A 24,150-nucleotide genomic window follows, 5' to 3' on the forward strand; every position below is an offset into this window, starting at 1 on the left:
GTTAATTCTGCTATATCTCTGCTGTATTACCCTCAGATCATGTTAAATGTTTGTTCTTTTTAAGTGCCAGATGGGTCTTCAAATGGCTTCAGAATTTTACTTTTCCTGGCTGTTATGTAGTGGAGCTCCTTGTCTTGTTTCTTGGAGTTGGTAAAATTGTTGAGATTGCCATCTTTAGCAGAGGAGCATTGTAAGAGTCCTTGACAAGCTCCCACTCTTACTAGTCCACTCTAGTATATGCCCTTCCTAATAAATACCCAACTCCACGTATCTTTGAAAAATCAAATATTTCTTGCGGTCATGATGGAGTGGTTTCTTTGTCTTCCTCAGTTAAATTTCATGCTTTACCCTTGCACTGGTCTATTACCAATACCCTTTGATACAGATTCAGGAATCCATAGAATGTCAATTAGTTGTGTATTAAATTGTCTTCATGTCCTAGTTTTACCAGATGCAGGTGCTGTATAAGCCAGCCCCTCACTGGTTTTAGGTTTTGCAATGTAACAGTACCTTCAAGTAGAGCTTTTTCATTGTATGTGCTCTATAAGAAATTGAAGTATAAATGCCAATTGTGGATCTTAGGGATTCTCTAACAGGAAATTTCAAGTGGATTGTTAAAATAAGAGTTTAGATGGCTTCAGCACTTTGGATCCTGTAAACGTCAATAATATTCTCTTTTATGTTGGTGAATTTTCTGGAATAATGTAATTTTAGTTGGAATAATGTAAGCCTACTACATTATGTAAGAATGGGAATTGTGACACCAGGGTACAGAAGTTTTCAGTGACCTTGTTCCTGTACTGAAATAGCTACAGTAAGCAAATTGTCATTATCAGGCAGAGCAAGGAGTATTTGTTCTGTGGGGTAGCCATTCTCAGGGGATACTTTGTAGATGATAATGAAATTCCTATTTCATCAATTTAGGATTTCACAACTGCTTTGAAAATGATGGGATCATATGCTGTAAAAGACGGCAATTTTTTTCATGTCTGTCGTGCAATGTGTTATAAGCCTGGTTAATACAGTTGCTGTAGATTCTTTTGTACAAAACTGCATTTTCCTTCCTTAAAAACATGTCTGCATATATAATAATGACCTGAATCTTAAGTTGAAGGTCATCTCTAACAATCTTATGCTTGTTGTCTTGATAGTCTTTGCTTATTAGCTATTCATGAATTTTCTTGCTAAATAATAGGCAAAATCTGGTAGTCAAATCTAGAGGTTCTTGTGTAACTTTGGGGAAGAATCATTTTATTGAGCCAAGGGAAATAAGGTTTATTATGGAATGTCATCTTTAAGCAAGGAGTGTCTTTTTTGAGATAAAACCTGGTCAAAACACATCATCATCAAACTTCCTCCCACGCATCAAAAACCCAACCAACCAAAACAAGCAAAACACTCTACAACAAAACCCCAACCAAGCTAAATCCCCAAAATATTGATACATTGTGTACATTTTACAAATAAGGTGGTGTTATATACCTTGATCCTTATTACTGAGTGATAAATGCATGTAATTGCAGCTGTGTTGTCTCAGTGTTTGCCACCCTTGCAGATGCATCTTTTTTGTTTTGCCTTTGTAATACTTCTCTGCTTATTTTAAAAGACAATGAAATGCTTATGAAAAACTAAATATATGCAAAGCTGTGTTACTTGAAACGTATTAATAATGTGCTGCAAATTTAAAAAGTATAGCAATCATAAAGGATAACCTAGCACAAAGAACTCATTTCAGTTTTTCTTCATGAAGAAAAAAGCTGAAAAAAAGAGAAAAGGTTGTATTTATGAATAAAACCCCTAAGAGGCTGAATAGCTTTCCTGTATCATACATGCTCATAACTCTAAATAAAGTTGTTTTACAGGAAATCACCTTTTTAGTATTTTTACTCTTTAATTCTTTTAGTACTTTGTACTGTGAAAACTTTGAGATCTGTTGATAGTTCATACAAGAATATACTGCAATTGTAATTTTGTAATTTGAAGTCTTACATATTTTATTTATATATTTATAAATATAATTTACTATAATTAATACATACCTCTGATACCTTTTTATGACTTTGTTTGTCACCTTTTAATGCAAGTGCTTGTGCGTATTCTATGGTGCATTCCCCTAATAGCCAGATATCCGTGTTTATTCTCCAAGTGGGCTAATCCATTTTTCTGTCTGCATGTTATTTAAAAAGATAAAAGCAAAAACTTTTCTTTCCAAGTGGAGTTTTATTGCCAGACCATTATTGAACTCTAGATTACATTCAGTATGTACTGAAAGTGAAAGTTTTATCCATCTCACCTTATTTTATTATGCAAAAAGTAGTTATGTATGAATGACACTTGAAATGCCTTCAGTAAGCTGTGAACCAGAGAAGTTAGTGAAGAGTTCTCAACAGGTAAATAAAATCTTTGGGCTTTTCAGTACTATTCCCTGGCCATATGTGAGCAGCCTCTCTGTTCTCAGTTCTGTGAACAGACACATGAAGGAAAAAAAAAGCCATAACTTAAAGATTTAACGGTAGCAGTTTCAATGTCGTAACATTTGTTACTTCCCATGGAGTACTCTTAGAAAGCAGTTTCTTTTAATTTTGGAATTGTTTTCTGAGAAGAATACTGTAAGTCTGTTGTGTACATTGGGATACTAATGGACTGGAGACATTTGATGTTATACCAACATCTGTAAAAGAACGAGTTGCTCTGGGAATAAAAAAATCATGCAGACTGTGCATTTAATGCCGTGTAAGAAGCTAGCACTCTCTAAATAACCTTTTTGCTTGCTCACATTGCTATGTTATGGGAACTGTAGGATTGAAGAGTAAGGAAGTATAATATTACCTTTTGGTTAAAATAATTACTTTAAAGACTCTGATTTTCTCCCCTTAGCATGCTGTTTACTCTGACCCTCTTCCATCATATATTTGAATGAACTTATTCTTTTTAATGAAACATCTGTTTTAGGTCAGAGAATAGGAATTGTTTGTAACTTAGACTCTGAAAATAAGATCTCCTAAAGGAGATTTTTGGAGACGGCGTGATTTCTTGTGTCATAGCAGGAGTTCAAATGAAGAAACAGTCTGGCTTAGTGTTAAGTCATTTCATGTAGTACTTTGACATGTCTGTCTTCATCAGAAGAAACCCTTTGTGATATGCTGATAATGTTCATACTTACCATTGCCTTAAGTTTTAACTGATTGTAATCACAGAAGTTGCCAGAAGCTGTGAAGGGTCATTTCTTGCTTAGTCACAGAGCCCTTAGTTAAGCAAAAGTCGAGAATTCAAGATTTTCTTCAGTGTTTGGTTCGATAGTGATGGCTAAAGAAGGTTATGTACTAGAACTGGGACTGTCTGATTTCTTTGTCATAGAATCAAGTTTTTTAGGTGGTGGAAGGGGTTGGATGTCCTAAATATTTGATCTTGAGGCAATGGGTGAAATGAATATGCTGGGAAGATGGGCTCTTGCAGGTTGCTCACCATAACCTGGTAACAGTAACTGGACACCTGACCTTGAAAGGTTTTGGACTGTGCAGAAAGAGTGATTTTGTGTGGCAGCTCCAGTTTTATGGGCTAGAATCAGAAGCTGTAAAGGTAATGGCTTTCATTCTTAATGTTATCTTATTAATAAAAATGGGCAAAAGATTGTCCTGCAAAAGAAGGTCTTACCTGAGGTCTGGAAACAAATGCAACTTCTTGCCTTCCTTTAGTCTAAGCTATTAGAATTCATTGTATACATATAGAATATGAAGTGACTGAATCATGTCTGTCCATTCACATAGTTGCTGTTTTGTTTACAAAGAAATACTAAGCAACAAAAAATAAAAGTGTTAGCATTAATATCTCAGAGCATGAAAGCTCTGAGATATTCTGTTCTTGCTCAACTATTTGAGATCCTGGGTGTGTAATTCTTGAACTCAACAAAGCGAAAGGATTTTGGAGCTTGAAGCAGCTGACAGCTGCTTATTCTTAGCAGCTTTTCTACCAAGCAGTGATAGTTTATTGACAGTATTTCATGCATTTTATTGATAGATCTTTCCATCTACTATTTTCTCATATTTACAGAAAATAGCAAATTTTCATGTGTTATTTTGATGCTGACTCCACCATATTTTTAACAAGAGGATACTTTTCAGTTTAACAAAAAGAACCCCACCACAGCCACCCCAAAGAGCCCCAAAAACCAAACCCACCAAACCTGAAGGCAGTGGACAAAGGGAGACAATGTTGAGAGGAAAAAGAAATCATCTTTTCTAACAAATGGAGAAGACTTGTGTTAAAAATTGCAAAGATGCATTTCATTAACTAGGAATGGACAGTGCATGTTTCATGGACTTTGGGTGACTCTTGTGCCTTTTGGCACAGATTTTGCTAGTATAGTGAAAGTCTCAGGAAAAATTTTTAAAAATTAAATTAATGTGTTTCTCATGCCTTTCCAATTAAATAGGAACTTCTGCAGATGGTGATTAATGTCTTGCCAACCCTCTTTCTGGTTTTTCCTTGTTGAGATTATTAGGTGAGGTCATTGTTCTGTCAACAGAATTGCATTCTGATTTTAATCAGAATAAAGCTTACCTTTCAAAACTTGCCAGGGTCTAGCCTGTATCATGTGTGTATTTTTGTTTTATTTGTTAAGCAGTTAAGGCTTAGCTGGATTTATTCAGGCTCCGCTCTCCTGGAAATACTGCCAACTTTTATGGTGCTTGCAGGAAGAGCAAGGTGATCTGCAAGTTATTTGTGTTAATGAGAGTCCTGGTTTACAGAAGCGAAATGCCCCCCCAGTACATGGATGACATGCAAAGGCAAGCTTCAGTTACAGTTCTTGTGTTTGGGGTGCTTGGGATCATCAGTCTTAAGGCTTTTCTCAAGTACTGTTGTCTGTCATGAAGAAGGGGCTAAAACAGGGGCAGGCCGTGTTCTTGTGTTCCACTCAACTGAGCAGGCTAAAACTTTTTTGAAAGCTAATTGATTTGCAGTCTGAGTAAAAGTTAGTTCTGAACAGGAGGTCATGGGTTTAGGGAGGCAAAGAGCATTTCGCTGCCGTGGTGGATTTTGCTGCTGCAGAAGCTCTGAACTGTTAAAATTGCTGCAGCTGCCTGATTGTGGCTGGTGCAGAAAAGTGTCTGAAGCCTTCTTGATTGCACAAACACACAAATAAAATCCAGAAGCCCACTGTGGGTTAGACTTTGTTGATACCTAGTGAGGCCTGAGTAGAACATCTTCCTGAGTCCTGTAACTCATCCCTGACAAAAAGCTTCCTACTAGTTTTTCAGAGCTGTATTGTGGAGGTGTATGATTTCCTGTCTGCCTACTTCTCCCTCCTCATCCTCATCCTCCCCCTCTTCCTCCCTGGCTTTGAGCTTGCTCTTCTCCTATCTGGACTTCTGGCTGACTCTTTCCCAGCAGAAGTTAAGGCTTAATTTCTGGCAAATCACTTAAATCCTAAATCAGCATTCAGGGACTGTTTGACTGTAGTGCTTCCCAGTCCCAGTGAGTCATGTTGGCAACCTGTGTTTCTAACACATCATCATCTGCAAATATTTATAGACTGCTCTGTTTTCTTCTCTGTCATGACATAATAATGAGCAACCAAATATTGATTTATCTGTTTATTTATGTATTGGATAAATTCTGCCCTTGTATGTAATTTAGAAAAAATGTACTTAGATACCAAGTGGTGGTGCACTTCATCTTCAGCTGTCTTTTTACAAGGAAGACATGAGAGAACTGGATGCTAAGCAAACCAAAATTCACTTGGTTGGCAGGTGCGCTTCTCAGAGGCAGAGCATGCCAGACTGAAATCCAGTTGTGTAGCTGGTAGACTAATGCTATAATCAATCATGTATCAGGATTGCACATGTGGGAAGAAGCTTTCAGTGGGGAATTTGCAATTGAAAATATTTCCCCTCAAACCTGGATCTGGTTTGGAGGCAAGGTAAGCCAGAGGATGCATTTGTCAAACACATGGGATTTGGACTATGGGGGCAGTTTGGAGACAAGTGTGACTTGGCATTTGCTGATAAAAAAAGAAGACTTTGAAGCCAAATTGTTTGTACACTTCTTCAATGTCTTTTAGTGATTTACTTTCCATACCTAACTCTCTGCTCTTAGATCAGTGGGCAACTTTTAGTGCCAGTGTTGGAGTAAGTGAAGGAAGGAGGAAACAGACCCCAAGCTTCCACCCACTTCCTCCCACACATTCTCACCCCAAATAGCCATAAACCAATGATGCAGAGGCAATCCCTCACCAGCTCTCCATGCTAATCTGGCACTGTAGCTGTCTACAGTGGCTTTGCCAAAACTATTTCTGATGGGATTTAGTATAATTGCAGTGAAAAGTGTGACATTCCCATAGTGCTGTATTACATGCCTTGGTTCTTCCCTCACTGGATGTCTGCTCCCTTTATGTTTCTGTTGAATGCTCTTGGGTGGCTGGGGAAACAAAACCTTTGTGTAATTCTGAAAATGCTTTTTCTCCAACAAATAACTTTTTAGTTATTTTAAATCTGAAATAAATATTCAAAGGCCACTGTTAGTGTTTATCAAAGTGATGATACCTCTGGCAGTGTTTTGAGCTTATTTTTATTACAGGGGGGTTGTTGCATAAAATTTGATGATTAGAGTGAGCAAGTGTGGTGACACATAAAATCTTGGTTTTGATAGATTTCCAGAAGAAACAGCCAGATGATGACTCTACTCCCAGCACAAGCAACAGCCAGTCAGATTTGTTCTCTGGGGAAACGAACAGTGACAACAGCAATACCTCTCTAACCACGCAGGCCGCTAACTCCAACCAGCAACTTTTGACAGAACTGAATGTAACTTCACCGAGCAAAGAGGAATGTAAGTGCACGAGTCCTAAGTGGAAGCAAAGGAGGCATAAACTTTTTGCTTTGTTCTCAGGTTTATGTTTCACTGATTTCCTCTGGAAATTATTTGCTTGGCTTTTGGGGTGAAGAGGAAGGTTAGAAGGTATTCACAAAATAGACATTGATGGCTTTAACTGAAGAACAAATAGGAATTTTTAACTAACTTTACATTTGATATATTGTATTTCATGTGTATGTAAGCCGTTTGATGCGTGGGAAAGAATTTAATTGTGAGAAACTCCCTCTCACATTAGTGGTAAATTTGTATGTATGTATATTCTAGCATCAATACCAGTATCTTATGAAATTTGACTTTAAAACATGTTGGTTTTTAATTACTGTAGCCATACAGGACACTGACTGTAATGCGTGTTTGTCTAGATTGCTACTTGTGTATAACTTTTTTCATGTGATAATTTATCTATTCTTTCATGACCTATCTTTTGTCTTTATTGAACTGTCAGGCAAAAGTTCTCCCTGAAGGTAAGTTAGAATGCTTAGCAAACACAGTGTGATAAAATTGACTTTTAAATTATTCTAAACCTCTGTATAAAGTTCATCTTGCAACTAATATATTGAGTTGTAAAATCTGCATTCTACAACCTAAGCTCCAGTGTGTAATTTGTAGGTACATTTTTCTCCAGTTGTAGATTTCTTTTAGAAGGTGCTCAATGGAGAGAAACCCCCCTTGAGCTGAGATTACTTTATGTTGTGGCTAGTGAATAGATCTACACGTTGCAAGAAAATGCTTGGTTTTCAGTAGAAAATTTGCAAGAGCTCCTCTGGTTCTTGAACATTTAGTAAACTGCTGGAAATAACAATGTTGACAAAGCACTAGGACTAAAACATCTCGCTTTCAGTTGTGTTAACTATTTGCTTAGGATGGTTTTGCTGAGTAGTCCTAGTATTTATTCTGTGTACAGGTGTGAAGAGTTTTTAATTATGCAGGTTGCCTGTGGACAAAGTATTGGACTAACTAAAGTAAAATTTTTAAACTGTGATGTTGTTGTATCTCTTTATTTGAGACTAATGTGAGAAATATAAGTGCTCAAATGTGGGTGTTCTATGATGAGTTCTTGTCATAAGACTAAACTTGCCCATGTAACTCTTGTCTCTGCTTTGTGTACACAGTTGCTGCTGACCACCATTCCATCTCTTCCTTCTGTTCATTGCTTCTTCAGGGGAAACCTGTAGCCTGCTGTAAAAACAAGGCCTTAAAACAAGCTTCCCGGGGAATTCAGGAAAGCAAATTATGCTTCAGCATCACATTTGGGCCTTCACAGTGCAGGGGTCTTAGAGCGCCTCACTCGCTTATTAGCCAGTGTCACAGGGTGCTTCTGTAGTGCTTACTGGGTCACCGTTCCTGAAAATTTGTTCAGGTAGAACTGAAATTGTGTTACAACAAAGTGTTTCTGTTGTGACTGAGAAAGATTTGGTAAGTGGGAAGGTGATTACAGAAACGGCAAAGAAATTAAATAGTGTCCTTTGTTGAGAATTGCTGCAAGCTTGTCAGCATACACTGAACCTGATGGATATTAGGCAGTACAGCCTGCAGAGCATTTGAAAATATTGCCTATTAAAAAAACTCTCTTTATGACTTCCTGCTGGGATGTTTTTAAGTGAAATACAGTGGAGAGATTTATTTACAGCTCTGCCTTCTCTCACATCCCCTCTCACTGCCTCTTTAATGAAGCTTAATATCATTTATCAGAAATAATTATGTACAGATGGAGATTTTCTGATGGATACTGACCTCATTGTGCAAGATTCTTTCCTTTAATGAAGAATGCCCAGACTTAAATGTCTTTTAGATTTTAGTTTGAGGTTATCTTTTTCTGTGCAATATTTATTTATTTTGCAGCATATTCTGTAAAATATGCTCTGCTCTTAGGACAGCTGTGTTCTTCAAAGACTGATACTTCTCACTGCATGTGATGACGTACAGCTGTGTTCTCTTCCGAATGGAATTGTGGTAATTCACCAGAAATCATTGTATGGGGTCACTGTGGTCATCCTTATCCAAGTGTGGGAAAATTGATCTAATCAGGGAGGATCCTCATATTTCATTCCACTCACCTCTCTTTCCTTTCAAGATTTTGAGGAGAGTCTTGCATCAAGGCATTTGCCACAGTACTCGAATTCACAGGGTAAACAGAGGGGACAAAATTGCAGCAAGTCATTTAGGCAATTAAAGTCATTCATGTTAGAACAACTGAAGAAAACCATAGAAATCATGTGGTAAGATTCATACTCTGTATCAGAGAAAGTGAAGGGGTTTTTGTACTTGTCTTTAAGTAGTTATTTCCTTTTATCACAAATGAATTATATAAGAGAAAATTTCCTAAACTATATTTTGCAAGAGTTCAGTTTGACAGCATGCAAGTATTTGTGTGTTTTTTTGTTACTGTTCTGATTTTATGTGAGAGTTGCATTTGCATTCCTGAGTGTCTTACATATGCAGCCAGGTTGTAGTGACTTTCCATCTCCCACCAGCCTCACTTCTGAAGAGTTACCTACCACAATGGCTGCTGTGCCTTCTAATATCTTTTCCCCTTATAGGTGAAAGGTAGTTCTCAATATTACAGTCAACAAAAGTGTGTTATAAATTTATACCCAGAGACAATGACAGAACTTCAGTATTTTTCCCCCTCCTTCACATGTGTTTGATCTTTTATGATATATTACTAATCATTAATTTTTTAAAAATTATGTTCTGTGAGGGGGGAATTCTATGGAATTCCTTTTTTTCCCCCCTTCACATATACTTCTTGAGTTGTCTGTTTCTATCCAAAACTTTTCAGGTTTCACCAGTTGCAGTAAATTTTCTGAAATAAACTTGCAGACAAAGAGTAATATTGATATTGGTATAGCTCTAGTTAGTTTACAGCTGCATGGATTTTACTGATCCATTTCTTAACAGGTAGTTAAATTAGTCTAACTTTTGTTTTGCTGCTACTTTATGTGCAGATAAGTTTAATTTGTTCACATTTTTCCTTCCATGTCCTCCTTTCATTTAGGAGCTCTTAATGGTAGTTATTTTATCATCAGTCACTATATCAGCCAGTTCCTCTGTCAAAGATTTCCTTTTCATATTGCGTGGGCAAGGTTTTTGATTATTTTTAGCACACAGGAAAAAATGGATTTGACAATGGCCCTCACTTCTCTATGTCCTTACCTTCAGCCACCAACATTCTTTAAAAAAAAAAAAAAAAAAAAGGCAGCTTATTAAGCAAGGTTCTATGTATTTTGGTAGAGAAAAGGTCACACTGCACATGGAATAATTTTGCTTAGTTTCAGGCCTTCAATGCTTTCTTTGGGGCTGTCACATCATTTTTCTGTCACTGTATGAGCAGAGCTAAAGCTGGTTCTGTGCAGGTTTGAAATTAACTGTGTTGTTATGTGACAGGAGAAATGTCAATGTGAAGAACACTGACTGTGGCAGCTTGATCAGATTTGGTATTTCAGTAGTTTTTAGCTTCGGATGACAGGATTTTATTTTAATTGTGTGCTTAACTTTTCTTGGCCTTCTTGAATAGCAAGAACCACAATTGAAAAAGGACAAAAGGAATATCTGCTATTTCTATAAGAGTTAAATGCTCTTTATTCCTGTGTTGAAGAATTTATAAGAAGGTAAACAAAGATCGTTACTTCTGTGAATGTCAGAAAATACACTGGAGATTTCAGCCCAGAAAAATGGTGATGATCACTCACCACACCTTACCTCTCTGTGGGCTGAATTTTAGATGCCAAATACAAAGGTATTTCATGACTGGATGCCTCTAAATTTTGGCTAGTTTCTGTATACCCTTCAGAATTTGAGCCATTGCACATCAAAATGAAAACACCTTTGTTTTGAACATTTAAATTTGCAAGATAAGATTAGGAAAATGCTTTATAACATTGCTTATTTTATTAAGCATTTGTGTGCTGTGGAAGCACTGAAATACTCCCAATGATGGAGTAATTTTAGTGAAGTTAATGTACATTAAGTGTACTGGTCCTGAGACAAAGGTGCACTAGGCTTCTATAAGTGATATCTGGCAGAAAGGTGAGAGATTGTTTTTCCTACTGCGCCTATTGGATGTTTATACTCTGAATTTTATTGCTTGCTGAAGCATGACTGTGTAAAAAGCCACATAGGCTATAGCACTCAAAAAGTAATGGTATTTTTTCTCTTTGGAATAAAATAAAAATATATGTCATTTTTTTCAACATAACTTTGTGAAGAATGGATAAACAAGTGCATTCTTTCTTTGCTTCTTTCTTGCTGAATGGCCCTTTCTCTGACACTATGCAAAAGGTTTCTACCAATTTATAACAACTTCATGGTTTTTGTATTTTGCCTGGGTTTGTGAGTAGAGTTCTAGATGACAGCTTTTCTATGTTTGCTCTGAAAATACTTCATATTTTGAGTTATTATGATGACATCCTTAACTTCAATTTGTGCTTTTTGCTGAGAGTGATTTTTAAAATGACAGTTGTTCTTGGATGTTATTCATTGTATACTTTTTTAAATGACCTGACTTTAAGAATTCAGCTGCTTATTGCAGTAGGTGTCAGTTTTGTACTTCCTGTCTTCATTTGTTTTGAGTTTTTTCAGGTTGGGTTGTTTTGTTTTTTTTTCCTGGGGGGTGGGGGCTCTGTTTTTGTTTTGTTTTGAGTTTGGTTTGTTTTTTTCCTAAGTCAGTCAATGGGGAGCTTTGTGCTTTGGCTAATCTCTGACTGAAGGTTATATGCATAGCCCCTTCTGTAACTAGTAAATGTATAAACAGACCAAGCTAGCTGCCTGGTTTTGTCTTGCTTGTCACAAATGGTTGTAGAAAGTAATTTACTTTGTTGCTAACCTAGTTTATTCTCAATGATACCAATTTCTGTGTTTTTCTCTGATTCAAAAGAATGCAGTAACTGGTAAAATTGTGCTGGGCTACAGTGAAACCTACGTGACCCACATGACTCAGTATTAAATTAAACTTATACCCAAACATAACTGAGAAACATGCAGCTGGGTGATGGTGAATAATTCTAATTTTCTTTATCAACTCACAAGATTGTCATGTGTTCTTTCTCATTGTACTCAATTTTGTGTCTTGTATCAAAGCAAGAGTGGACACATCCTTAATACAAGATAAGCACCTGTCTGGTTTTTGATGTAGACATCTTTGGGTTTCTATGCCACAGAACAAGAACTAGCTATTTTCTCAGGCTTTTGCTTTTATTAAACTGGATAACAGTAAAAGTTGTTTTGCATTGTCTGGGATTTTTTAATTTTTAGCCTTGTTTTCATTAGAACCTATTTACAAATAGTCTTTTGGTACTGTTTTTAATGTAAAATTAACTAACTCAATTTTTAAATTTGATTATCATTGAATCTGACTTTTTTTAATATTTATCACAAAATACATATATGTCAATATCAATGCATGCACTTTTTTCCTGGGAATTTGTAAGAATGCTTGAAAATGTAAAACCATATTGAGTTGTGGGCTATTTCTTTTGAGAAATGCCACAAGTATTAGGTGCCAGTACAGAACATAAAGGCAGTTAGAAATTTGAATAAGAAGTGTCATCATCATCATCTTTTCTTCGGTGAAGGTATTTCTGTAAGTTTCCATCTATTCCATACAGTCTCAGTTTCATATAAAGATCATATCTGTGTTTTCTGACAAGCAAAGGTCTGGCACAAAGATTTATGAAATGAGCACATCTTTCCACGTCTGTGGCATGATAATTTTGAAACATAAATGAAGACCAGGGATGTTTTACCACTGTTAATTGTTCCTTCTGATTTATAGTCACTTCACATGCAGAGTAGACCGTGTATCCTAGAGTGCCATTTATTAGCGTGAAAGGACCCTGTGGAACACAAAATAAAAACACAGTCACATTGGAAAAATGTAGGTTAGAGCTGCACAGTTATTGAGGTTCAATAAAATTGTTTATAAAAATGTTATTTAACTGCTGGTTTCAAAAGCACATTTTACGGTTCAACTTATATCTACAAAGTAAGAGAATATAGCATCTGTTACTGAGGAAAAGCAGGTAACACAATAATAGGGGAGAAGATGGAATCTAAATCCTGTCTCCCTTTACTTCATTATAGTTGTTAAATTTACCATCTATTCAGCAACAAAGCAGTCCAGGTTTCATTTCCTTGTTCAAAAGCTTCATGCAGACAAAAAGCCACAAAAGCACCTAAAGGCTGATTTATAAAATTAGATTTTAAAAAGAAAGCATTTTTATGTCATATAATCCTCTTGTCTGTGTAGTAATTACATCACTTAGATGATCATGCATCTTGTCCATTCTGCAGCAAATAAGCAGTTCTGAAGTGTTGTAAAGCTCTTCTGCCTTTTTTCCTTAAAAATGGCATAGCCTGTCTGTGCAGACTGAACTTAGAGATTTGTTTCCTTTTGTTTATGTATTGGTGTTCATAATCAATGACTGTCTTCATACTCAATTGTGTAGATTAATTAGATTATGTCTCTCCCAGTTCAGGAAATGTACAACTAGGTTACTGGTTTGGACAGGTTTTCCAAGGTGGGTTCTTTCCTGTATTGCAAATAGCCATGGAATTGTTCCTGTCCTAGCTAGAGCACCGCTGTCCAAGGAAATTCAGCTCTTACAGATTACCTTCTGCCAGCCTGTTGCATTCAAGGGGTCAGTGTGGCTTATCTGGGCAGGAGCCATCACAGTAACAAAAGCTCAAAGAGGAGTTCTTCTGTCTTTATGTTACTGTGATCAAATGTTACTGAGATTCAGGTTCCTTTTATTTTTCATGTTTGTTCATTATCTAGCTTGCAGGTTTTGTGCATCTGAAATTGTTTCAGTGTATTACTGTAATTTAGACTTTTTACTCATGTGTTAACTTAGTTTTGCTCCACTCTGCATCTGTTTCTCTGCACAGTGTGCTTCTGAGTGCTGTTCAAACCCACCTGATGTGTGTCCTCTGGGCTCAAATTTAGTGCTTCTCCAAACAGCAAGAAGAGGGGGTTAAACACCCTAGTGTTGAACTTTTTTCTTGCATAGGAGGCTCCGACTGAGTGGAGTCACTTCACTTTACAGAGTTCAGGAAGGGAAGCAGCAAGTTGCCCTGACTCAGAGATGTCCTCAGGACAAATACTGCTTGGCTGCAGTTAACATAGTTCAGGAAGGGAGATGGACAATGCAGAAGGGCATTCTAAAAGACAATTTAAACATACAGAATTTAGAATTTAGTCTACAATAGTAAATAATAGCAATATTAATGTATCCATAGAAATATAAGCAATATATAAAATTGTACTACTTTGGATAATTACAGAAATTAGGTTTGTCTAATCAATCTATTTTGAGTACAGCTAACAGTAAGTTACGGAAAGTTGTGGATATCAGAAGCCAAAAACATAGTAGCTACATTAACAAGACCTATTGTATTAATATATGATAAGTTATCTTATTTTGTCCTTTGTTCAGGTTCAAGTTATCTTATTTTGTCCTTTGTTAATTCTATGTTTGAATTTGCAAACTTGAGGGTTCTCAAAATTCTCACAATTCTTCTAATTTCTTGAGCAGCTTTTAGTATTTTTGCATTTATAATCATCTTCTCTTGGGATTACATTACCCCTGGGCAGTGACTGCTTTTGTTTGAAAGAGGAGTTGCAAATGTCAGAAACCATACACTGGAAAAAATAGGAGCAGAAGCTGTTGTGTTATCTGTTAATTGGATGTAGAGTTGAAAGATATTTCTTTTCTTCCATTTTAATGTCTTGTTTGTGCTGAGCAAAAAGAGTTCTACAACCTTGTGGGTTATGTTAGAAGCTAGACATGTGTGGCCTTTCACTGTGCACTGAAGTGTTTTATATAGCACAGTTAAATAACCCTAAAAAATTTACTTTTTTGGCAATGAAAATACAGATACATCCTGAATCATGCAAAGTTATAAGTCTACCTTTGTGAATAGAAAGATAGACTGGTGTTCCATTGTTATGACTTCCCTTTTCTTTTTCACACACAGAATTTTTATCAAAGCTGTGAGAAATATACTGTCCTGTTTCAAACAATACAAAGATGCTGGAATTAGCAGTTATGTATACCAAAATATTCCATGTAGTGACTTCCACATAGAATTGCACAGCCAAGCCCACAGCACTGAATTATGCATGACATTTTTAATGGTGGAACAAAAGGAGTAGCAGAAGGAAATGCAGCAAAGTACGTTCTGCCTTCACTGGTTATTAGGCACTAGTGTACATGCATGCAAATCCCAGGATACTCTTTTGAAACTCTGGTGCTGTGCTATACAAATCAAAGCTGTATGAAAGCCATACCTAATGAGGGAAGAATAAATAACAGGAAAACTCTGACAAAGGGAAGTGCAGAATGCATACCAACTTATTGTACTTTAGAGAGTGAGAAATAAAGTTCTTACATTTTGCTGGATGCTGAAAGTATCAGCTACTGTAAATATTTACTTTACAGTAATTGAAAGGATTAGTCTTATTTGTTAGTCCACAGTGATGATGCCTCTCACTGTCTATTCAGTGAAAACTGGGAGAATGTAACTAAAATTATTTACAGAAGAGCTGCTGCATTTTAAGAGGCAGCTGCATTTAAAATCAGTTCATTGAAATTCTGTACCCTCTTGAATGTATTGCTTACACACATTTTATATTGAAACCAAATACTTGGTATCTGAAAGTAGAGACTGGCTTAACAGACCTGCTTTGTAGGTTTTTGAATATGCAGAAGGTTTCACTAGAAAACTTGGTAAGGATTCTGTTCCAGTATTGATTTTCTTCCCCAAAAATGCACCAACCCCTACACTAAGCATCTTTTGAGCCTTTTGCAGCAGTAGTGCTAACATAGATCAAGATAACTTTTTCTAGGCCAGAATATTAAAAAATTGAAAATATTATGGTGCAAAAAATTACTTCAGCTTACTTGACCATTTCTAGTTGTTGAGAAGAGGTTGTTGCTTGCCAGTGCAGTCAGGCTTGAAGCCAATGCCACTTTGGTGATACCGGGTGCTTTATTTTTGCCTAGGAAAGGACCCACCCTGGGACTCCCAGTCCTTCTCACTGTAAAAGCAAGCTTGTCTCTTGACCCTGCACAGAGGTCCCCACCACCCCCCTCCCCTTACCTGTGCAGTTCAGCCATTTCTCACCAGCTCCCTCCTTACCAGCCTGGAGAATCCAACAGTGCCTTGCAACACTGTCTGTAACATCTGCCAGCTACTTCCACTGTTGCCTATTACAAGCAGCAATTTGTTATGTCAGTTTCAATAGTTTCCCATGTCCTGATGCTTTGCTGAACCTCTGACCAGGCCCTGCTGAGTGCCCTCAGTGCTGGCCTGCAGGCCAAGAACTGGCTTCTTGGCCATTGTAACCACACACTGAAAGATTGCCCCGTGCGCAGGTATGAAATGGTGCGTGTTGCTGGAGGAACTTCTTGAGAGAACAATAAACTCATCAAGTTTATTGGTCCTTCTCTAGAATATGGAGAGTGTAAAATTCTGCTCCCAAGTGGATATCATTGAAATCAAGTGCACCAAAACAAGTTCACATTTTTCCCCCTCAACTGCAGAATTATTTTATTTTTTTAAGAGTTACAATGCTATGAGTATTTCAGGGTAGACAAAAGTGCCTGAGACCTGAAACTTAGTGAAAAAGAGAAATAAAGGAAAGCTTCAAGGGGGAGTATCCCAGAAAGAAGCAAAAAGAAACAGTTTACTAACAAGTCAGGCAAAGGGGAAAACATTGCCACAGTCACAGTGCTGCTTCCCAGATATGCAAAGACTGGGGGGCAAAAAAAAAAGGGAAGAAGTAGTTTTAATATTTTTCAGTGCATGAAGACATAATGTTAAAGGTTATCCTGTTATATTAAGCTCTGTTGTATTGCCAGCAAGTATTACTATATCACCAGCAGTTAGTGCAAACTTGATTATTGGTATTTTGATAGCCAAACTCTAGTAGGTCTAACTCAATTTCAGGCTCTCTAGCATCTTCTCATTTATAATATTCAGTTTTCAAAGCTATGATGTGTTATTACCAATGGCAGTGCTCCTGTCAATTTGTCTTGGCTTCTCTGCATGGTGTTTATCTTTATTTATTTATTTTTCCTGCAAGTCACTGTGTACACTCAATTGGTTGCTATTTTAACAAGATCTCTGGAGAACTCCTCAACGATGATGCATGTTAAGAAAAAAGGCAGAAAGCAATTTACTACCAAGCAGATACCCGATGAGTGGGCAAGAGTCCAGAGCTGAAAAACCTTAAACATGGAAAGAGCTTGTTAGCATATGCTTGTGCCACACTTAGAACACATAATGAGAACAAGATCAGAGGCAAAGTTGTTACCTCAATGGAGTCAGTAGCAAGATTTGATATCAGAGAAGTGATCACTTTGTCCCTTGTGTTACTTGTGGGTCACTTAAATACATTTCTGGCATTGCAGTTACAGTGTATATTTTCCTAAAAATGCCTCTTGAAATATTTATAAAGTATATTTTAAAAGTGTAACTTTGTCCCAACTTTTCATCTATTTTTTTTTACAACAAGACATTCACATTCAGCTGGGAAAGAAGTACTGAGAGTAGAACTACTTCCATATGTGCTCTCCAAAGACAAGTGCTCCTCTATGTTTTTTATGTTCTAAAGTATAATCTTGATGTGATTGTAAATGTTAAATATAGGTGGTGTTTTGAGATATACAATTTCTCTGTTTCCAGGTGGGCCATGCACAGGTACAGCTCATGCCTCGTTAACCACACCAACCAAAAGATCTTGTGACTCAGGTATGTGTTTTGTGGGATAAAGAAATTAGGTTTCGCATTGTATGTAGCAGTTATAGTTTAATAGTAAAGGGCAATAACCATACCTGGCAAATGCCAAATGAAAATAATTATTGTTGCTTTGCTGACAGAAATGTATGTATAAAAGGATTAGTATGGCAGATAGTATATCTGAGAATCCTGTTAAAGATAATTCTATAAATACACTCTGTTTTCAGTTAATCTTTGTAAAAACAAGACCTTTAGGAGTAATCAGTTTAAGTCTAATGATCGTGACAGTGTTCTGGAAATCCTGCCCTTGAAATGCAAAGTATTGAGTAGAAAACTGTTCCGAGTACATTGAATTTACCTGATTGAAGATGCAGTATTGACAGCTGATCTTTTCTTTGAGACTAAATTTTACCTGCTCTGGGTCCTTTTGATGCCTTTATTTCTATATGCAGGATGTAGATGGATAATGTCTCACAGAGCTGGTATTAGGAGTGACATGCTAAGTCATTACCAGGCTGAAGTCACTGCTTCTCAATCAGATCTGTCCTGAAGAACCACACCTGCACTTAGTCAGTCAGGCAGCCAAGTTACCTGCACTGGCTCAGATCTTCCGCAGGCTTTGGTTTTGTGCAGATTAAGGAGAACTCACACGATTCTTTCCATCAGGACCACTCTTGGGAGCCATAATCTCCTGGGGAGTGGTGGGTGTGTAGGTAGTGGTAATGTTCTTGCAGTCTGTGTTTCCAAAATAATTTTGGCCTATATTTGCATTGATGTGCAGAAAGGAAGGGTATTCCAGTTTGAGTAAGGGCCCTTGCTCTTTAAGGAGTTACAGGGAAATTTCCTCTGAAGTCATTCTTTCAAAAAGTCTTTCAAGTTACTGTTTGAGCTGAACTGTAGTTACTCCATAGGTGAGTGTTGTTAGCTTGCAGCAGATACAAGTGATGATACAACTTGGTGATACGAGTTGGCTTGTTCTGCAGTGAGGAAGGTTACAGAGAAACTGCGTTAGCTTGCTCTTGGTCCAAGTGCAGACTTCTCAAATAGCTCATGATAATCTGTGATAGTGAGTGTTTTTTGCCAAAGAACTGAATTTGAAACTGCAAGACAGTTCTTCCAAACAGGGAGACTGCATTTTCTTTTCTGTGTAGCCATGGACATGTATCTAAACAAGATGGAATGTTTACCACTATATGCCTTGAAAACAAATCTGCTTTGCTTATGGTATTTCTAAATTGTATTTTCTTTATATGTTAGCTGTTGTAATGTTTAGCTGGTGTTCATAGCAGAGTAATTTAAAAGCTTGCTGTGGTGCTTCAGATAGAGTAAACTGAGAGTACTGTTGGAATTTTTTGTGTGTGTGTGCTTAGCAAAAAGAAATGTAAGTTCATTATTTGGAGTGTGAAATACACCAGTAAAAGCTCCTTGGAGTAAAGCAGATGAAACCACAAGACATATTGAAAAAATGTCTTGGCTAACTTTGCTCAGTAGTTCTTTTATTTTCAGTTTGTGCTCTTGTTTGGTCTGTACATGCTTTTATGTTTTTCATTTAGTGTGTTTTGCAAGAAAAGGAGGGGATGGCCTTAATTTGGTACCACAAGTGTAATCTTTGGTCAGCTAAATCTACTGATTTTGAATTACTTCAATTTCCCCTGAAGTTCTTTCATTATTTGCTCAGTAATCTACATATTATCTTTATAGTCCCTTACACAAATAAACCTAGTACCAGGAATCAGTTTTCTTCTCCAGATCTTGAATTTTCAGCAAACTTTCATTTTTAAAATAAATTACCATGTTGTCATGGGAATTGTCAAGAAAACATTGGCTACAAAATATTATCCAGAAGTGCTGTGACATCTTCAGACATGAGCAGCATACTATGTAGGTGAGCATTTGTCAGGGTTTAACCACAAGGCCAAAACACAGCCCCATTATCTACTGTGAAGAAAATTAACTCTATCCCAGCCAAAACCAGCACATTCTTTCACACTAGAATCACTTCAGCTTCCCAGGAAGCTACTTAAATGATGCAAGTAGTATTTGTCAACACTACACATTGTTTTCAAGCCTATTTTCTGTAAGTATCCGACGTTTCTTATGCTTGGAAGAGCTTTGAGGAAAAAATGTTGCATTGGATTTTATCTTTGTACTTCTGTACACCCTTCAAGCATAGTTTTTCCCCAAAGTTCCCTAGATCAGCATTTGAGACAGAAAATTAGAAATTTGACCTACTTATTTTATATGTAAGTTTCCATCAGAATATTAAGGAAGGAGACAAACCTTTCATATTTATCAGCATGAGTGTAACAATCAAAGAAAGATCAAAACAATAAATCTGCCAAGGTAAAGGAAATGTATTAATAGAAAAAAAGAGATTGTACCTAATGTACTTGTCAACCTGCATCCTGTAAGAGCTGTTCTGATAAAAAATAGTATTATGCCACCAAATAGTGGGGGTTTTCCTCCTGTTTGCCAGAATCATCACTGTGGTAAAGGTATTTTTATTCCAGTGTACCCACAGGACAGGGATTATAGTGAAAAAAATGAATAAAGCCTTGCAGTTATTAGTTTGGGTGATGCCTCAAAGGCTTCTGAGTGCTGGCAGTCTGAAGATTTTGTAGGAAGAAAGATGGGACTGTGTGGCCCAGTGTATAGCTTCTTATGCATTTTGATTTGTTTCCTAATGGTTGGGTAATGTGATGATTGATGGCAGGTACTGATGGGCTTCCTCTAGTACAGGGCATCCACATCCCATTTGTGTCAGGTGCCCATGTTGGGGAAAGTGCAGTACCAAGTAACATATTACTCTTGTTTTTCTGCTGTACAGCTTTAATGATGATTTACTACACAACTCTAAACAGCCAGATTTTATAACATTTTTATGCAGCTTTAAGAAACCTGGGGAAAAGTGATGGAACTGTGTGAGTGTGCTCACTTAATTTTTAATTGTGCAGTAGAGAAGGTGGTAGAAACAGGCAGATAAAATGTGGTAATGATACAATCAATTCATACATTATATTCATAAAGTTGGTGAGGTTTTAAGTACTTTATTTCTCAGTAGCAGTTCATCAGAGATGTGCATCTGTAATATTTTGTATAGTTATATGTGTAAATAGCTCACATTTTATGAGAATATCTGTTGTAGATTGGTGTGATGGTGTTTATATTATACAAGATGAGAATATATCTCTTTTCTCTGTGTGTTTTCTAGTTTAAAATTTGAGCCTAGAAGATGGAAATAATTATTTCACTGCTTGAGTAAAGTGGTTAAACAGTGCTGTGATACTTTTTGAAGTTTTGAATTTTTTGATGTTCTTGTACTAAGATATGTGCTTACTTGTAACAGTGCCAGGAATCCAAATGCATTGAGATTGAACCACCACAATTGAGAGGACAGCCTTTGAGGAGTTATAGGAAGGTCAGGTTGTGAAAATAGAAGTATGCAGATTTTGAGCCTAAGCTAAAACCAGGAAATCATTACATTGATATGATCATTTTTTTAATCAATCCTTATGTGTTGAGTAAGGACAAAAGGACTTCATGCACCACTAATTAGATTTTCTTTTTTAATTGCTCTAAAGTGTTAAGCTCCTGAGCAAAAAAACACACAAAAAATTACCAAAGAGGGCTTTATAGCACTAAACCAACTTTGGGGTCTGTTTTTCATTGGTGTTTCAAGGGACTATTGAGGTGTTCTTTAGTGTTTGACTTCTGGAGGGCATTGTGTTGAAATCCAGCCTTCTTGGAGCTCTCTCACCAACAGGAAAGTGATGATAGAACAGCCTTTGAGCAGCATAGTAAATCACCCAGCCCTAGCAATAATAGTGCCCATTAGGGATGCTCTTCCCCCTCCCTCTGCTCAGTTTCCAGCTGCACTAATAGAGCAGCACATCAAGCAAAGCTGTAAATAAAAGTTACAACCTAATAGGTGGGTGCTGAAGTGGAACGGACGGGAGCTGAGGCATGGAGGCCTTATTGCTGCTCATCAGCAATTACAAACAGGATGAAGTGCCTGGGACTGGCACGGATGTGGCAGGAGCTGATGGAGGCTGGGAGATGACACTGTACCATGATCAGATGATGTATGGTGATGGCTTTTTACTGCCTCAGCTTATTGCCTAGTTCTGTGACAGGCTGGATTATCTGTTCTGTGCTCCCATGTCTATCTGGATGGACAGATTGGTTTCCTCTCCTCCTGGTTACCTAATAGCCTTCTCAAAGTGTTATGATTATTGTAGATTAAAATCCTCCTAGTGGTAAGGATCATAATAGTCATAGCAGTAAACAAAATTAAGGACTTGCTCTAATTTTGTGATTTATTTCCACTATTGCCTTTCTCAGCTTTACAAAGGCCACCCTTGTTCATTAAAAATAGTGGATATGGTTCACCTGAACTTTTTTTTTAACACTGAAGGGCATCCCACGATTTTAGACTAATTGAGCTAGTTGGAGAATCCAAAGAGATAGGTTTGAGGTCAATACATCAAAAAGTTCGTTAAAAGTCAGCTATAGCTGTGATGATCCTTGCCTCTGAGTTTAAAAACTTCAGCTGTTCCTGGGAAGGTTTATAAGAGCTTGTTAGCACACAATAATTGGTAATTTTTTTTTTTTTGTAAAAAAGTCTTTCTTGATTTTTATCTATCACAGTCTAGCACATTTCTGTGCTAGACATCTAAATCATCGCTTTACTATAAACTGCAGTGAAAAAAACCGCCTTGCATTTTAGTCTGTATTTGCTTTGAACTAAAGAGAAGTTTTGTAAGCATCTTCATAGTTCATACATTAATCACTCATGCTGTTTACTTTTGAAGAGAATTTTCTTCCAAGTTGTGGAAAAAACACAGCATTCAGAAATGAAAAGGCATGCAGCAGCATGACAGCATATGAAAGCGGTGACTCCTGTCCCTGTCTATTCAGCACAGGCAGGATAAAATAAATAGATTATTTTTCTATCATTTTACGGTATTAGGACAGGAATACCTTTGCTGCTGTGTAAAGTACACTAAACTAAGATGAATGGAAACTTTTCACAGGATTACTTTGAAATTAACTTTCACACTTAGTGGCTCCTAGTTGTACCTTTTCTTTGCATTGATCAACAAGTGAGGAAGCTAGATAGCTGAGGTGGCCAAAGGGATTAAAAATGTATCATGGCTGTGAAAGCCCTCTATCACATGCTGTATAGATAAATTACAAATACTGAACAGACATGCCAGTAATTTTTATTTAGAATTAGCTCCTTTTTCTTACCAGTCTGGTGTAGTCATTCTTGAAAGGACTGTTGGCCTTAAGAAATAAAATTAATGTTGTGGAATAAGATAAATAGATAAACATGAAAACTTACATGCTTATTAATGTTTCCCATTTTATAGCATTATAGTCCCAAAAACCACACTAACTGAGATCACTTCTTTTAAGACCATGTAAGGTAGTCGAACATGATTTCCAAGAAAGAAAACTCCTGGGTTTAAGAACAGTTTAATAATTAAAATAATAATAAATTGTAAAAAAAGAAAAATAGCAAAAAGGAGAGAGAAATAACCAACTTTTGCCATCCAGTTCCTGAGCAGCTGCCCCTGGCCAGCTTTCCCCCTGGTTTATATGCTGATCATGACACCATAAGGTATGGAGCATCCCTTTGGACAGTGGGGGTCAGCTGTCCTGGCTGTGTCCCCTCCCACCTTATTGTGCCCTCCAGCCCTTCTCACTGGTGGGGTGAGGTGAGAAGCTGAAAAGCCTCTTAAGCTATGTAAACACTGCTTAGCAGCATCTAAAACACCAGTGTGTTATCAACATTATTCTCATCCCAAATCCAAAGCACAGCACTCTACCAGCTACTAGGAAGAAAATTCCAGTGGAAGCCAGGACACTACATCATGGAGAAAGGGGGATTTGGTATGTGCTGGTGTGAGGAGTGGCAGAAATGTGCAATAATTCAGGTAGATTTTGGTTATTCAGATGTTCATAGTTTATAAGAATCAACCATTTTTTCCCTTGTGGGGAGGAAAAAACCCCAACCCAGTAGAACAGAACTAAAACACAATAATCAGAATCTCTCTGTGGCTGGGGAAGAAAGGCCTCCTGGCCTGTGTGCCCTCCCAACAGGTGCTGACACACACACACACCTCTGTGTACCTCATAGTACTCCCAGCTCTCTAAGGTCAGTTCAAGTTCAGCATCCTAACAGAAAGTGTCCTCCAAATACTTAAACTGTTATTCCTACTATCTTTATTTATCCTCTAAAATCACCCAAATTCATCTTCTTTTATCCTTTGTGCAGTTCAGATAAGCCCTTGAAACTTTTTTATTCTTCACCAAATAACCCCTTTAAGACTTATTGGGTTTCTCAGCTTTCACATGTCTTTATCTCTTTTTGCTGCTTTTTTTTCAAATTTTTCATCTGTTTTCATTTCCAAATTCCGAATCCCATAAAAAAGAACACTTGGAGGAAAATGTACTTGTGTCAATAGGACAGGATGATCCTTGAGAGGAGTTCACATTGAATTGTCAGCCAATAAGGAAATTATTTTGAATGTC

General features: G+C 37.1%; 1 protein-coding gene across 1 annotated transcript in view; it reads left to right on the top strand.

Annotated features, from left to right (window-relative positions):
* The window catches only part of ZFAND3 (zinc finger AN1-type containing 3), a 135,171-nt gene that overhangs the window by 81,119 nt on the left and 29,902 nt on the right, over positions 1–24,150 (top strand). Inside the window, exons 4-5 of the mRNA XM_030235827.2 lie at positions 6,649–6,828; positions 17,560–17,625. Of these exons, the coding sequence (XP_030091687.1) occupies positions 6,649–6,828; positions 17,560–17,625 (246 nt within the window). The remainder of the gene's footprint in view (positions 1–6,648; positions 6,829–17,559; positions 17,626–24,150) is intronic.

The sequence above is a fragment of the Serinus canaria genome, chromosome 3 (assembly GCF_022539315.1).
Source record: "Serinus canaria isolate serCan28SL12 chromosome 3, serCan2020, whole genome shotgun sequence".
Taxonomy (NCBI): domain Eukaryota; kingdom Metazoa; phylum Chordata; class Aves; order Passeriformes; family Fringillidae; genus Serinus; species Serinus canaria.